General features: G+C 40.0%; 1 protein-coding gene and 1 long non-coding RNA gene across 17 annotated transcripts in view; one reads left to right on the plus strand and one right to left on the minus strand.

Annotated features, from left to right (window-relative positions):
* The window catches only part of HELQ (helicase, POLQ like), a 34,349-nt gene that overhangs the window by 14,495 nt on the left and 5,533 nt on the right, over positions 1-14,321 (plus strand). For 5 of the 13 annotated variants that reach the window (XM_084973601.1, XM_084973600.1, XM_013989424.3 and 2 more), the window contains 7 exons: positions 806-1,045; positions 3,114-3,255; positions 3,599-3,703; positions 6,260-6,518; positions 7,390-7,547; positions 8,486-8,584; positions 11,808-11,981. In XM_084973601.1, coding sequence (XP_084829727.1) covers positions 806-1,045; positions 3,114-3,255; positions 3,599-3,703; positions 6,260-6,518; positions 7,390-7,547; positions 8,486-8,584; positions 11,808-11,981 — 1,177 coding nt within the window. Of the gene's footprint in view, positions 1-792; positions 2,547-3,113; positions 3,256-3,598; positions 3,704-6,259; positions 6,519-6,648; positions 6,867-7,389; positions 7,548-8,485; positions 8,585-11,807; positions 11,982-14,321 lie in introns of all 13 variants that reach the window. The other 8 variants (XM_084973602.1, XM_013989415.3, XM_013989416.3 and 5 more) reach the window with 6 other exon arrangements.
* The window catches only part of LOC102167078 (uncharacterized), a 95,288-nt gene that overhangs the window by 6,285 nt on the left and 74,682 nt on the right, over positions 1-14,321 (minus strand). For 2 of the 4 annotated variants that reach the window (XR_014813480.1, XR_014813476.1), the window contains exon 5: positions 727-812. This is a non-coding gene — a long non-coding RNA (uncharacterized LOC102167078). Of the gene's footprint in view, positions 1-726; positions 813-11,663; positions 11,804-12,209; positions 14,105-14,321 lie in introns of those variants that run through there. The other 2 variants (XR_014813475.1, XR_014813477.1) reach the window with 2 other exon arrangements.

Raw genomic sequence — 14,321 nt, forward strand, 5'->3', positions numbered from 1 at the left:
GACAGTCACTGTTTTACGTACAATAGGTATGATTTAATAATATATGTTTTCATATTCAGAGAAGAAAATGATGACTCAAAACAAGTCATCTTCAATAAAGATGTATGCGCCTGTGAAAAACTAACATCTAGAGCAGTGGTTTAAACTTGGTTCCATGGATTCATAGGAAGTACAGGAACGAATCTCAGGAATTCCCTGAATCCTCTGAAATTGTTTGCATTGTGTTGTGTTTATATGGATGTTTGGTGTGGTTTGTTTTTTTAGCTTTAGGCACATTCTCACAAGGCTCCATGACCCACAGAAAGGCTGAGAGAGCCTGCCTAATAATTAATATAATCAGAATCAAATTCTAAGAATATTTTATGTACGTATATCAATGAAAGTAATATGTTTTTTGGGTTTTTTTGGTGGGTTTGTTTTTTTTTTTTTTTTTTTTTTTTTTTCGGTCTTCTGTCTTTTTAGGGCTGCACCTGGAGCATATGGAGGTTCCCAGGCTAAGGGGTCCGATTGGAGCTGTTGCTACTGGCCTACGCCAGAGCCACAGCAATGCGGGATCTGAGCTGCGTCTGCGAACTACACCACAGCTCACAGCAACGCCAGATCCTTCACCCACTGAGCGAGGCCAGGGATCGAACCCAAAACCTCATGGTTCCTAGTCAGATTCCTTTCCACTGTGCCACTATGGGAACTCTGAAAGTAGTATGTTTTTAAAAAGAGAATGTTTACCTGCATCTAGTAAAATTTAAATGTGAGGCACTTTGCTGTAAGATCCAGGGTTCATATTTCTAACAGATCTTTTTCCTAGGGAATATCTGAAACACAGAGAGAAAGAAAAACATGAGTTGCTTAAGAACTTGAAAGCCATCAGCGGGGGCAGCGTGTGTCCTGTGTTAAAGCACACCATCCCATTTGGCGTTGCTTATCACCACAGTGGTTTGACAAGTGACGAAAGGAAGCTCTTGGAGGAAGCCCACTCCGCAGGAGTTCTCTGCCTTTTGACCTGCACATCCACCCTAGCAGCAGGCGTTAACCTACCAGCTCGAAGGCAAGTTTTAAGCAGTTGTTGGCCAGGCCCCAAACTTTCCAATTCCAGGCTTGCCAACAGCTTTATTGTGGTTTTATTCTTTCACTGGAGTGGGTGAGAATTTATCAAAAAATTTTTTAGCATTTGCTGAGTTGATTGATTGATTCCCTTTAATATTTTGATGAAAAATAATATTAAATGGGAGTTCTCTGGTGGCTCAGCAGGTTAGGGATCCAGTGTTGTCACAGCTGTGGCACAGGCTCAGTCCCTGGCCCGGGAACGTCCGCATGCTATAGGCATAGTCCACAGAAAGGAAGGAAGGAAGGAAACAGTAGATTTCTTGCTATTGGAGTTCCTTCTTTCTTTGGTGCCTTTCCTATCTGTTTTTTGTTATGTTTTGTTTTTGTCTTTTTAGGGCTGCACCTGGAGCATATGGAGGTTCCCAGGCTAGGGGTCGAATCCGGACCCCTACGCCAGAGCCACAGCAACTCCAGATCTGAGCTACCTCTGTGACCTACACCACAGCTCATGGCAACACCAGATCCTTAACCCACTGAGCGAGGCCAGAGATCGAACCCACATCTTCATGGATACTAGTCAGGTTTGTTAACCACTGAGCCACGACGGGAACCCCCCATCTGATTTTGATGCCAGGGTTTATGATCCTTGTTATGTAGAAACAGTAGGCAAGCTTTCCACAAATTTCCGTGATCTGAAAGAGTTTATTTCACACAGGGCTTTCCGTGAAACCTGGAGACTCATCCATATGGTCTTTCAAGTCCAGGACCTTTTTTAAGAGCAGATCCTTGATTTACCTTTGCAGTTGTTACCAAAGCTGCCACAGCCTGTGTAACTCATCTCTACTCTTGGTCATCTGTGACTTTAAAATCTGTAACATTTTTTCAAATAAATGGTCAATTTTTATAAATCGTCCCTGAGCATTTAAAAATAAGTATTTCCTCTTTGGTATATGGTTTTATATAGCTGCATGCGATCACAGTTACTAATCATTTTATTAATTCTTCTTCTATGTTCTTCCTACCTGTGATTCTTTGATATGTCAGTTTCAGAGCATCTTCTGGTGTAACTATGGAGTTGTCAACTTCCCCTTTTTACATTTTTATAAGTTTTTGCTTTGTGTTTCAAAATTATTTAAATATATAAAAGTTTACTCCAAATATCTTATTGCTGAATTATGCCTTTCATCAATAGAATAGGTCCTTGTTTTTCTCATTTAGGGATTTTACTTTGAATACTAGGACTACTTTTTTTTTACCAAGTATATCTTTTTTTTTTTTTTTTTTGGCTGTGCCCATGACACACAGAAGTTTCTGGGCCAGGGATTGAACCCACACCACAGCAGTGACCTAAGCCACTGCAATGACAACACTGGATCCTTAACCCACTGAGCCGCAGGAGAACTCTGTTGTTTTTCTTTCGTGTCGTTCGTCGTCTTCATGTACTTGGAGATCTCAGCTGTCCACTGAGATTTATAAATAAAGAAGCAGGGAGATTATCTCAGGTCAGTGACATCTGTTTCCCTCACCTCAGAACAGGAGAGCTGGCCGGAGACTTGTGCGTATGTCAGCAGGATTGAAATCACCGTTTGTAGGTCAAAAACCGTTGGAATATGCAACTTCATCTAGTTGACAGTAATAAAAGTTTATAAACAAATATGCATATGCTGGTGGTCCATGGCAGATTCTTCTTTTACGGAGAATCAAGTCGAAGTCTTTGAGATTATGTCTGCAGTGGGCTGACCATAGAGGTTTGCAGCTAAGCAGACTTATGTTCAAGTCACGGCTCTGGTCATTACTAATTGTGTAAGTACGCCATTCAGCTGTGCCTCAGTTAGCCCCGGTGTAAAAGAAAGCTTAAATAAACAAAACATTGTCACCCAAAGTTTTGTAAGATCAGAGAACGTACCCAGAGAACCTAGGACATCGTAGAGTAATGGCAAGTAGTAGTTACCTATTATTTTGAGCTAATGTTACTAAATTTAGTATCACATGAAATGAAGAGTTTAAAAAAATAGATGCTATTGCTCTTGATGGACCCTCACTTTTAATTAATTTTCTCAATTCCATAGGGTTATTTTAAGAGCCCCCTATGTTGCTAAGGAATTTCTGAAGAGGAATCAGTATAAACAGATGATTGGCAGAGCTGGCCGTGCTGGAATAGATTCTGTTGGGGAGAGCATCCTTATATTTCAAGAAAAAGACAAGCAACAGGTAATAATCTGATTGTTCTTCTTGTCTTCTCTAGGTCTTTGGCTTAGCCTTTTCATGAGATCCACTTTTAAAAATTATCAATATTCCTTTAAATAACATTTCCTTCTCCTCTATGATTAAGAATTACAAAGAGTAGTTCAGATATTTTTGTATTTTAGGCAAACAATGAAAAATATATCTTCTTCCATTTTCATGAGGGCTGTTACATCCTTCTTTTTTTGTCTTTATGCTTTTTATCTCCCCCAGCCTCCACAAGATCTATGCTAAATCTAAAATTTTATGTGGAACACCTTTTATTGTTTATAACATAAAACATAATATAATATTGCTTTAACTCATGTAGGTATTGGAGTTAATAAGCAGACCGTTGGAAAACTGTTACAGCCGTCTTGTGCAAGAATTCACCAAGGGAATCCAAACTTTGTTTCTCTCTTTGATTGGCTTGAAGGTATTTTAAAATATTTTTTATATCTTATTACTATTATCCAAGACAGCAAAGGTTAAAAAGTTTTGGAAACTCTAAAGAAAATGGAAAAAAAAAAAAGTTGGCTTTTAATTCAGTGTGACAAAGAGCAGTCTGTAACACGATACATGTAGATTTATTTGTACATTTTTAACCCTTTGAATTGTATGGAACAGCTCATAACTGGGCATCCATCACCAGTAAGAGATTTGGGTGGATATTCTGGGGGCTACGAGGAGCTATAAAGACATGGGAGCCGATGTGGGATGATCCAGTATCTCTGCCCTCCAGGGGAAGCTATAGTCCTGGCACCACAAACATTTGTGAGATCAGTATAGCCTTTATCAGGCAGAAACTTTAAAAAAAAAAAAATTGGATGGGGCACAACAGGAAAACACTCTTTTTCCTAAAATGAGAAATTGGCAGAGTTCCCGTGGCTCAGGAGAAACGAATCTGACTAGCATCCATGAGGACACAGGTTCGATCCCTGGCCTTGCTCAGTGGGTTAAGGATCCGGCGTTGCTGTGGCTGTGGTGTAGGTCGCAGAGGCAGCTTGGATCTGGCATTGCTCTGGCTGTCTGGTTGGCTCCCACTCAGCCCTTAGAGTTTCACTTGGCCTCGCTTCCTCGGGGCAGCCTCCCTGTGCCGCTGAGTCGAGTCAGTCTGTCGTATACTTTATAGAAACACATTCCTTTCCTTTAATAGCATCTATCAGTTTGTAGTTGGAGTCTTGTTACTGCCCTTATTTGGCTAATATTTACCCCCCTGGAATGGAAGCCCTGCGAAAGCAGTATCCACTTTTTTTTTTCTTTTTTTGGCTGTACCTGCAGCATGTGGAAGTTTCCCAGGCCTGGGATCCAACCTGCCCCGCAGTTGCAACCTATACTACAGCTGCAGCAATGCTAGATCCTTAACCCACTGTGCCACACAGGAACTTCTCCCATTTATTTTCAGTTATCACTGAATCCTAGGGCCTAGCACCATGCCTGGCATGTGCCACAGTGCTTGGCACTCAGTAAATGCTAGAATTAATGAACAGATTGACTTTGGAGTTGTACATGGCTGAAGTTGCAGATTGGGGCAACAGTGGAGAACCCAGCTTTGGAAAATCTTGGGGGCCAGAGGCAGAGGCTGCCCAGTGGCCTTAAATCACTCCGTCTAAAAGTTTTCACGGAAGGATAGAAAGATGGTATGATAGTAGCTAGAGGGATCGAGTAAAGGGGTTTTTGTTTGTTTTTTATTTTGTTTACCCCCAGCGTTAACTGTAAACAACCAAGTAGAAAACAATATAAAAACTACGTACATCAATAATCTCTAAACTGGGCATCAGTTCTTGAATATCTTAAAAGTACAATTTTAGCCTAAATGAATACGGTATTAAGAATGATCTTTATTGAAAAGAGAAGCTGGAGTTCCGTTGTGGCTCAGTGGTAACAAACCTGACTAGTGTCCATGAGGACGCAGGTTTGATCCCTGACCTCACTCAGTGGATTAAGAATCTGGTGTTGCTGTAAACCGTAGTGAGCGTAGGTCGCAGACCCGGCTCGGATCTGGTGTTGCTGTGGCTGTGGCATAGGCCGGCAGCTGCAGCTCCAATTCCACCCCTAGCCTGGGAACCTCCACATGCTTTGGGCCTAAGAAAAAGAAAAAAGAAAAAGGGGAGAAGCAATAGGAAATGTCTCTGCCCCACAGTATTTTTTATTATCCCTTATATTGGTTTAACATGAAATTACTACGTAAGCTTTCCAATGGAAATACCCACAGAATTGTAAGAGAAAGCTATATGCTCATTGACTGACTACTTTTTAGTATAACATGTTGATCTTACTGAAATTGGTTCATGGAAATGATGCTAATTCAGAGTCAGCTCTACATCTGAATACCCAATGGCGGGTTAAGCATTACTTCTGACTCCGCCGTTTGTAAGTTTTAAATAGTAAGCAAGGGGGAGAAAAAGGCAGCAAAATATGGGGGGGGGGGAAGATGGGAATAAAAGGGACAAAAAGAGGTAGCAAACTGCTGTTGATCTTTAGGTGACAAGTCGGGAAAGTATGGCCTGATCCTGTTTTAGACTTAGAGTTGTGTTTTCCGTGTGTGTGTGTGTGTGTGTGTGTGTGTGTGTGTGTGTGTGTGTGAGATACAATTTTTAAAGCTGAAGAATGTTTTCACAGGTGGCTGGAGAGGGGACGGAAGGAGGATTTCTGAAGGCAGCTGAGTGGGAGTTAGCGATAATCAGTTGGGGAGTAAACAGCACAGCTTTGGAGATAGTGAGAAAGATTATTCAAAAACCTAAGGAATCTCGGAATAAGAAATGTGTAGCTGTTTCATTAGAAGTGTGAATCTGACAACCGTCTTCTCCCTTAAGTTGTTTTCCTTGTGATTTTGATGTGTCATTATAAAATTACCTTTGTGCAACTATGTAGATTTTTATAATGTTTATTTAAATAGCTTTGAGGTATGGAGATGAGTCATCATCTTGCTTATTATTCAAATGATGCCTTGAATCAGGGAAGATACTCCAATGATGTCCTACTGTTTCAGATTGCAACGACTCTTGGTGACATATATCACTTTATGAGTGGTACCTTTTTTGGTGTGCAGCAAAAGATCTTGTTGAAAGAAAAAAGTCTATGGGAAATAACTGTCGAGTCCCTTAGATACTTGACAGAAAAAGGACTCCTACAGAAAGACACTGTTTTGACAGAAGAAGGACTTCTGCAAAAAGATACTGTTCAGGGGTCCGAGGAAGAGTTCCAGTATAGCTTTCGTATTACGAAGCTGGGACGAGCTTCTTTTAAGGGTAAGAGTTTCCCTAAATCCCATTACGAATCTAAGGAAATGCACTGGAAAAGATATAAATTATTCTGTGACTTTAAAATGAATGTGTAGTTTCATGTTAGTAATATTAGTCTTCTGTTACTCACTGTCAGCCTACTTCAGCCTTAAAAAGTTGGAAAGTGTTCTGAATCACAAGTGATTTAGACTCTCGCCAAAGTGTCTGGAGAAAAACGTGTCCAGTCCTCAGTGCTCCTCCCCGGGAACACGCACGACGACCCCCTAGCAAGAATGACCCCTTGGACTCCATCGTCCCAGTCATTTCCTGTAACTTTCCTAACAAGCAGATACATGCATCCTTCCTAAGTTTTAGGTGTGTGCATATATGGGGGGGGGGTGTCTGTGTGTGTGTACATGTACCTGTACACACACACACACACGTTACCTCGGGTGAGTGCCTTCGGGCAGCTTGCTTTTCTCGCTTGTGTGGAGCTTCCTGAACATCTTCCCGCGTCAGCCCCTTTAACGCTTCCTCATTGTTCCTTTGGGTCTGTAGTCACCCGTAGTAGGGATGCTGCAATTTACTGAACCATTCTTCTGTGGATGGGCATTGACTGATTTTTCTCACTGTAAACCAGGCTACATGGGCCTCTCTGCTCCTGCATTTTTGGATATGTATGGAAAGGTTTCTCTGGGTGAGAGCCCGGCAACAGAGTAGTTGGGTCAGAAGGTGCGTACTTACGAAACTGCCCTCCGAAATAATTGTGCTGAATTACCGAGTAGGAGACGCCCGCGACTTTCTGCTGCATTTCCATAACTCCTAAACCGGACTTTCTTCAGCATCACCTCTTTCCCTCTTTGGTGTGAAAGAGGAACTGTCTGTGTCTTTCTTTTAGGGACTATAGATCTGGCTTATTGTGACATCCTCTACAGAGACTTGAAAAAAGGTCTCGAAGGGCTTGTGCTTGAAAGCCTGCTTCATCTAATCTACCTGACAACTCCCTATGACATGGCTTCGCGGTGCGACCCTGACTGGATGGTATACTTCAGGCAGGTGAGACGATAAGACTCTATGATCCAGGCCGCTTGGTGTGTTACTCGTGATACGATTTTTGTCAAGTGGCTACTCACTTTTTTTTTTCTATTAAAACATATTTGAAATTGGGCCCTTTGTTTTTAAAGGAGTGATGTGGCAGTAGCGTTTTTGTTCTGTTTTGCTTAAATATTTTCTGGGAAGTATAAACATGTTCATAATCAAAAAGAAAGAAAGAAAGAACGGCGCAGAAAGGAAAAAAGGATCACCCCTGGTCCCATCCGCAGAGATAACTGATTATTCCTGTGGTTTGGTGACCACCGCAGTTTATAATGCCTGCAATGGGAGGAAGACAGGCAAACCATCCCTGATGACGGAGAGTTAATTGCACGAGAGCCTGTCAGCGTCACGCGTGATGACAGAGCAAAGCCAGTGACGTTAATACCCGAGAAGGAGCGTCACCTTTACCGCCAGTAGCAAGCGTGGAACTGGCCGTACCTGTAACAAAACCAGTGGCAGAGCACAGTCTGTTATGATTTTGCTGTGAGAGGCTAGATGCGTGAACACATATTAGGGAGAAGCATGTGCAGCTTTTGGCTGCAGAAATTAACTTTCTTTTTCATGTCGTATTTTTTAAATGTTACTCTTAAGTTTTTCGAAGTGGTCCTGTAAAACGTAATTATTTTTATAAGCTTTTCCTTTTACCCCCCTTCAAACATCTCCCATATTAAACAGAAGCACACAGTCGGTGGTCTTTAAGTCATTCTACTCAAGTATGTATATTTTAATAATGTATCTTTTAAGCTTGCAATATTTGTAAATACAATTTGTGGGGTTTTTTAATAGCTTTTATAATCATGAAAATGTGATGTCACAGTAAATACTGGATTTGGTTCAAATGGCAGATGTTTTGAACTTACCATTCAATTTTTCTACTTATTTACCCTTTTTCTCTATAGTTTAGCCAGCTCAGTCCTGCAGAACAGAATGTAGCTACTCTGGTTGGAGTCTCTGAGAACTTTATTGGGAAGAAAGCATCAGGTCAAGCCATCAAGAAGGTACCGTCGTCTTTTTGACATTCCTAAACAAGTTCATTGAACAGAACTGATGCTGTTGTATCATCTCCTTCACTGACTTGATCTTTTGGTTCACATTTTTTTTTTCTTTAATATAATTCCCATTTTACTATTTAAAACATCTGAGGACCAGAAATTTAGCTGTTTTTTAAAACAGTGTTTATTTCTGGATGGTGTGATGGCCCTTTTTTGTTCCTTTGTATTTCTAAAATAGCCCTGCACATGTGAGGCTTTTATCATGGGAAAAGGTAAACCTTCTTAATACAGTTTTCCTTGGGCTGCTTATGGCTCCATTACAAAGTGTAAAACGTTCTCACAATATTTTAGACTCCTGAAAGAAGTTCAGTTCAGGGAGAAAAGGATATTTTCTAGAGACTTTTTCTTAAGGATTCTCAGGGATTCCGATAGCATGAGTTTGGGATTTTTGTTTTCGTTGTCGCTCTCTGTTGTCCACAAAGAGCTCCCAATCTAGTGCTTGATTCATAAAGCATTCTAGAAGATGGAAGTGGAGAAGCCAGTACTCCTATGTGATTTATTTTGGTGTTTTGAAGTTCAGTCAGTAAACAAGAAGCAAGCATCAAATGCATACACGAACTTTACGAGAAGTAGAAGTAATTCTTTGGCAATCATGCCTTCAAATTCCTTAAGTTAGTATCATTTCTTATACTTTTTTTCCATTTTTCTTTGGTAATCGACTCTTGTAACTATCTTGCATATAACTTTCCCATTTATATTTTAAATTTACATAGATATTACTGGTTTCAGAGTTCCCATTGTGGCTCAGTGGAAACGAATCTGACTAGGAACCATGAGGTTGTGGGTTAAGGATCCGGCATTGCCGTGAGCTGTGGTATAGGTCACAGATGTGGCTTGGATCTCGTGTTGCTGTGGCTGTGGTGTAGGCTGGCAGCTACAGCTCCCATTCGACCCCTAGCCTGGGAACTTCCATATGCCACGGGTGTGGCTCTAAAAAAAAAAAAAAAATTTTAAGAAAACATAGATGTTACTGGTTTCATTTTGAAAAATGGAAGATGGTGTTTACTGACATTTTAATTGAATAGTGCAACTGTCCCTTGAATTGCTATATCATAAAATTATAACTATATCGTACTTCAGTATTCATGTTGGCAATATTTAGATTGGGTTTTTTACCTCAGAAATGACTATATTGTTTAGACCTTCAAAATGTTGAATAAAAATATTTCTTAAAACAGGCTTTTATGTCAAACTCTATAAAAATAAAGTAAAAACAAAATCATATTAATTTGGAACTCATTACCAAATAATAAGCTTTTATAAAGTCTTATTAGAATAATACATCTTTTAAAACTTGAATCAGAATTTTTTTGTTACATTTTATGAAATACAGTCAATAAAGTTTGTTTAATTGATAATTAAATATAGAAAGGAGTATGGGCATGAATTTATCTTAATTACAAATAGATTAATTACTAGTTTAATGTTTTTTGTATGATTGTTTTGTTTTCTAGGGCCTCACCTGTGGCCTATGGAGGTTCCCAGGCTAGGGGTCAAATTGGAGCTATAGCTGCCAGCCTACACCACAACCACAGCCACAGCCACAGCAGCAGGGGATCTGAGCCGCGTCTGTGACTTACGCCACAGCTCACAGCAACACCAGATCCTCAACCCACTGAGTGGGGCCAGGTTCCACATTCTCATGGATACTAGTCGGGTTCATAACCTGCTGAGGCACGATGGGAACCCCTAGTTAAATGTTTTAGAAGTATCCTAGTGTAGAAAAAATTCTACAGAACATCTACTTAAATTGTACTTAAAATCTAATTGATTTCTCCACATTGAAAAAGACCTTTTCTTTAAACATTCCTTGTAAAAGATCTTGAAATTGCTATAATGTGGCTTATCTTGCCATGTGATATTATATCATTTTTCTTGGCTTGGAAAATACATTCTAAGCAAAATCTACCTTGACTCAATTTATAGTTAATAATGAAGATGCACTAAAATTGGGAAATTAAAAAGTGATCTACTCCTACCTGTTATTCAGCTACCATGCTTTTTTCAACTTAGTGCTTTTTAAAAGGGTGATCCAGTGTCAACATGCAGAATCCATAATTCTTACATCAACAGACCACCCTAAGTTCTCATCTCAAATGTTCTTTTACTTTAGTAAAGGATATAATTTTATATTTTGTACTTATTTTACTCCTTCAAGTTCATCCTTTTTCTCCCCCCTTCTGATTGAGTAAATGTGAATTCCTCGATCTATAAGTTAGCTTGATATTAGCTGTGAAATGCTTTACACAAAAAAATAATCACTAGACACTGCAGGCAAAAGCAGTGCACAGCACAGAAATTGTCAACTACAGGTAGCATTTTTTTCTCTTGTAGTATTTTAACTTTGGTTAACCATAAGTATTTATTATGACCATGTGGCAATCATCGACCTTAACACTACTCTTAGTTTACAATATAGACGAGCTTGTGAACATATTTGTCTAAACAAATGCATTTGTCTAATTTATAATCATGATCACACACATATACAGCCCACAAATACTGCAGCAAAATGTAAGGGTGTCCCCAGCTCCTTCACAGCAGAAATGTATTCTGTCACAGCTCAGGAGCCCAGCAGTCTGGAGCCACGATGGTGGTTCCTTCTGGAGGCTGAGGAAGAGCCCATCCGGCCTCCGATAGCTTTCGGTGGTTGCCGGCAGCCCTTAGACGCAGCCCCCCAGCGTCTGCCTCCGTCTTGCCACCACCTCCCTCGGTGTCACTCTGCTCTCTCCTCTCGGAGAGGGAGAGAAGTCATTGGAGAATGGACCCTTCAGGGGCCCCTGCACATCCTGGACGATGGCATCGCGAGATCCCTGACTCACTACGTAGGCAGAGCTCCTGGTGCCAAAGATGGTCCCTTTCAGAGGTAGCAGGGGTTGGGACTTGAACACGGCTTTTGCGGGGAAGACAGTTAAACTCGGACCCCGCCTGTCGAAGGAAGTTTAAATTGGAAACCATTTGGCCTGCTTCTCCTTTTATACTTGGAAAAGAGATCACGTGAACCAACAGAAAGTACATACGCTAGAACCTGGTTGTTATTTCCGTGGAACTGTTCCGTCCCGCTTTCCTGGACTCAGCTTCATGCGCTTTACCTCTTGTCCGACTTGAACGTAAAGGACATTTTTTGCAGAGCTCGTCCCGTCCACAGCATGTGTTTGTGTCTTTCTAGAAGGTGGACAAGACCATTGTCAACAGACTCTACCTGTCTTTTGTCCTGTATACCTTGCTCAAAGAGACCAGCGTGTGGCGTGTGTCTGAAAAATTTAATATGCCTCGAGGACATATACAAAATCTTCTTTCTGGAGCCGCGGCATTCTCCTCGTGCGTGTTGCATTTCTGTGAGGTAATCCCGCTAGATAGATGATGTATGCTCTGCGCATCTCCTGTTTGAACTGTTACTAAACTCAAAAACCAGTTGGTATCATCTCACAGTTGACTTATTACAAAACACTGAAATTTATTTAAATATATCTTTGTTTTTATCCACTTACAAAAATACTATATATATATACATATAATATACAAAAATGATAGAATCAACTGAAATGTATAATGAATAAGTCAAAAGTACCTATAGTTATCCGTACTCTTAGAACTATCATCAGTAGTTTCAAGTGTTTGGAATCAGCTCTCAAATAACATTTCTCCGTTGGTGTGGCTTCTGCGTGTCTTTCTCCTGAGTGATGACAGTGTAAAGTGTAGGATTAGTATGTTCCTGATGTCCAGCCACCTGCTGATTACCTAGCACCATACTCTCTCTCTCTTTCTTTTTTAGGGACACACCCTCGGCAATGGAAGTTCCCAGGCTAGGGGTCAAATCAGAGCTGCATCTGTGACCTACACCACAGCCATAGCAATGATGGATCCATAACCCACTGAGTAAGGCCAGGGAACGAACCTGCATCCTCATGGATACTAGTTGGTTCGTTAACTGCTGAGCCACAGTGGGAACTCCCCATGTACTCTTGATTGCTGTAGTAATTTCCTATTTTTGCTTCCAATGTCAGGCAGCCACTTTAGTTTCTATATCAAATGTGTATTTTATAAAATAAGAAGAAAACTTTATTTAGGCCATATGCATGTGGGACGGATTTATTTAAGACTTTCTAAAAGAGGCTTTCAGAGTTTCCTTAAATAATGCAACAAAGCTTATCAGACTTTTTTACCCAGATAATTTTTGATGAATTTATAATACAAGCTGTTTTTGCTAATTAAATTTATTCTTTTTGGGTGGCATAGTAATGCTTGTTTCTGTACTTCTGTACTCAATTTTTAAAAACTTGGAGTTCCCATCATGGCTCAGTGGAAACCCATTTGACTAGCATCCATGAGAACCCAGGTTTGATCCCTGGCCTTGCTCAGCGGGTTAAGGATCTGGTGTTGCCGTGAGCTGTGGTGTAGGTCGCAGACATGGCTCGGATCTGGCGTTGCTGTGGCTGTGGTGTAGGCCGGCAGCTGTAGCTCCAATTCGACCCCTAGCCTGGGAACCTCCATATCCTGCGAGTGAGATCTTTTTTAAAAAAACCCTTTTTTTTTTTTAGCCATGAATTCTACTTTTAAATTTAAAATCGAATTCATGTGCCCTGTCTTATTCTGTGAGTGTATATGGCAGTTAATTCTGTCATATGTGCTAATGAAGAGAGTAAATAATCTACAATTACTTGGCTCTGGATTGATTGATAATTATCTTTCTAAATACCTTTGACTTATCTGATTTGTTGTTATTGTTGTTGATTTAAATTTTTTATTAAAGTGTAGTTGCTTTATAATGTTGCACCAATTTCTGCTGTACAGCAAAGTGACCCCGTCATACATGTGCACACATTCCCTTTCTTATGCTGATTTTTAAAGTTTAGCTTCTATTTCCTCATTATGTGCTAGCTAATCAGTAGACCAAAAACATGGATAATAAGGAGAAGCTGGCCTTTATAATGTATTTTCTTAAGTTTTCTGTGTTCTTCATATTTAAAGGTGCATTCTCTAATATTCTGTTTTTACTTAGCCCTACAAGGATGTGAGCCTTACAGAGTTGTTCACGTGAAAGAATTATAGGTTCAACGTGAAAAACAACTATGATTTGATAGTTGATCCTAGGGTCAGTCTACCTGACAACTCTCATGAACGTATTTTCAACATTTTAAAGTTTTTTTTTAATAAAAGATTATGTAAGCAAGATAAAATAGTATACTAGTCATATTAGTTAAGATGCTTTTAGCTACAAGTAACAGAAAAACCCCATAGAAATTTAAACCATAAGGAAAAATGCTTATCTTATATAGCAGGAAGGCCAGAGCGAAAGCACTTTGGGATCGATTGACTCAGTCATTCTCCTGAAGGTTTTGTTTCCTTCTTTTTATGCTGCCATCCTTAGCGCATCGACTACTTCTCATGGTTGCAAAACAGCTAGCTAGTGTTGTTCCACGCATCCCAAATGCTCACAGTGGTACTCAAAGGTTAGAAAGGGAACTTAAGAAAAAAAAAAAACTGTTATAGAAAATATCAATCATATATTGAAAAGGACAAGATAATATATAAGGAATACCCATTTACCCAGCAGCTTTAAGTATTACCAACTCATGGCTTCTGATATTATTATTATTATTGTTATTATTATTATTATTTGTCTTTTTGCCTTTTTCTAGGGCCGCACCCATGGCACATGGAGGTTCCCAGGCTAGGGGTC

The sequence above is a fragment of the Sus scrofa genome, chromosome 8, assembly GCF_054392235.1.
Source record: "Sus scrofa isolate SSC_HxYL_T2T_F1_AM1 chromosome 8, Sscrofa_HxYL_maternal_Yorkshire_Landrace_v2.0, whole genome shotgun sequence".
Taxonomy (NCBI): Eukaryota; Metazoa; Chordata; class Mammalia; order Artiodactyla; family Suidae; genus Sus; species Sus scrofa.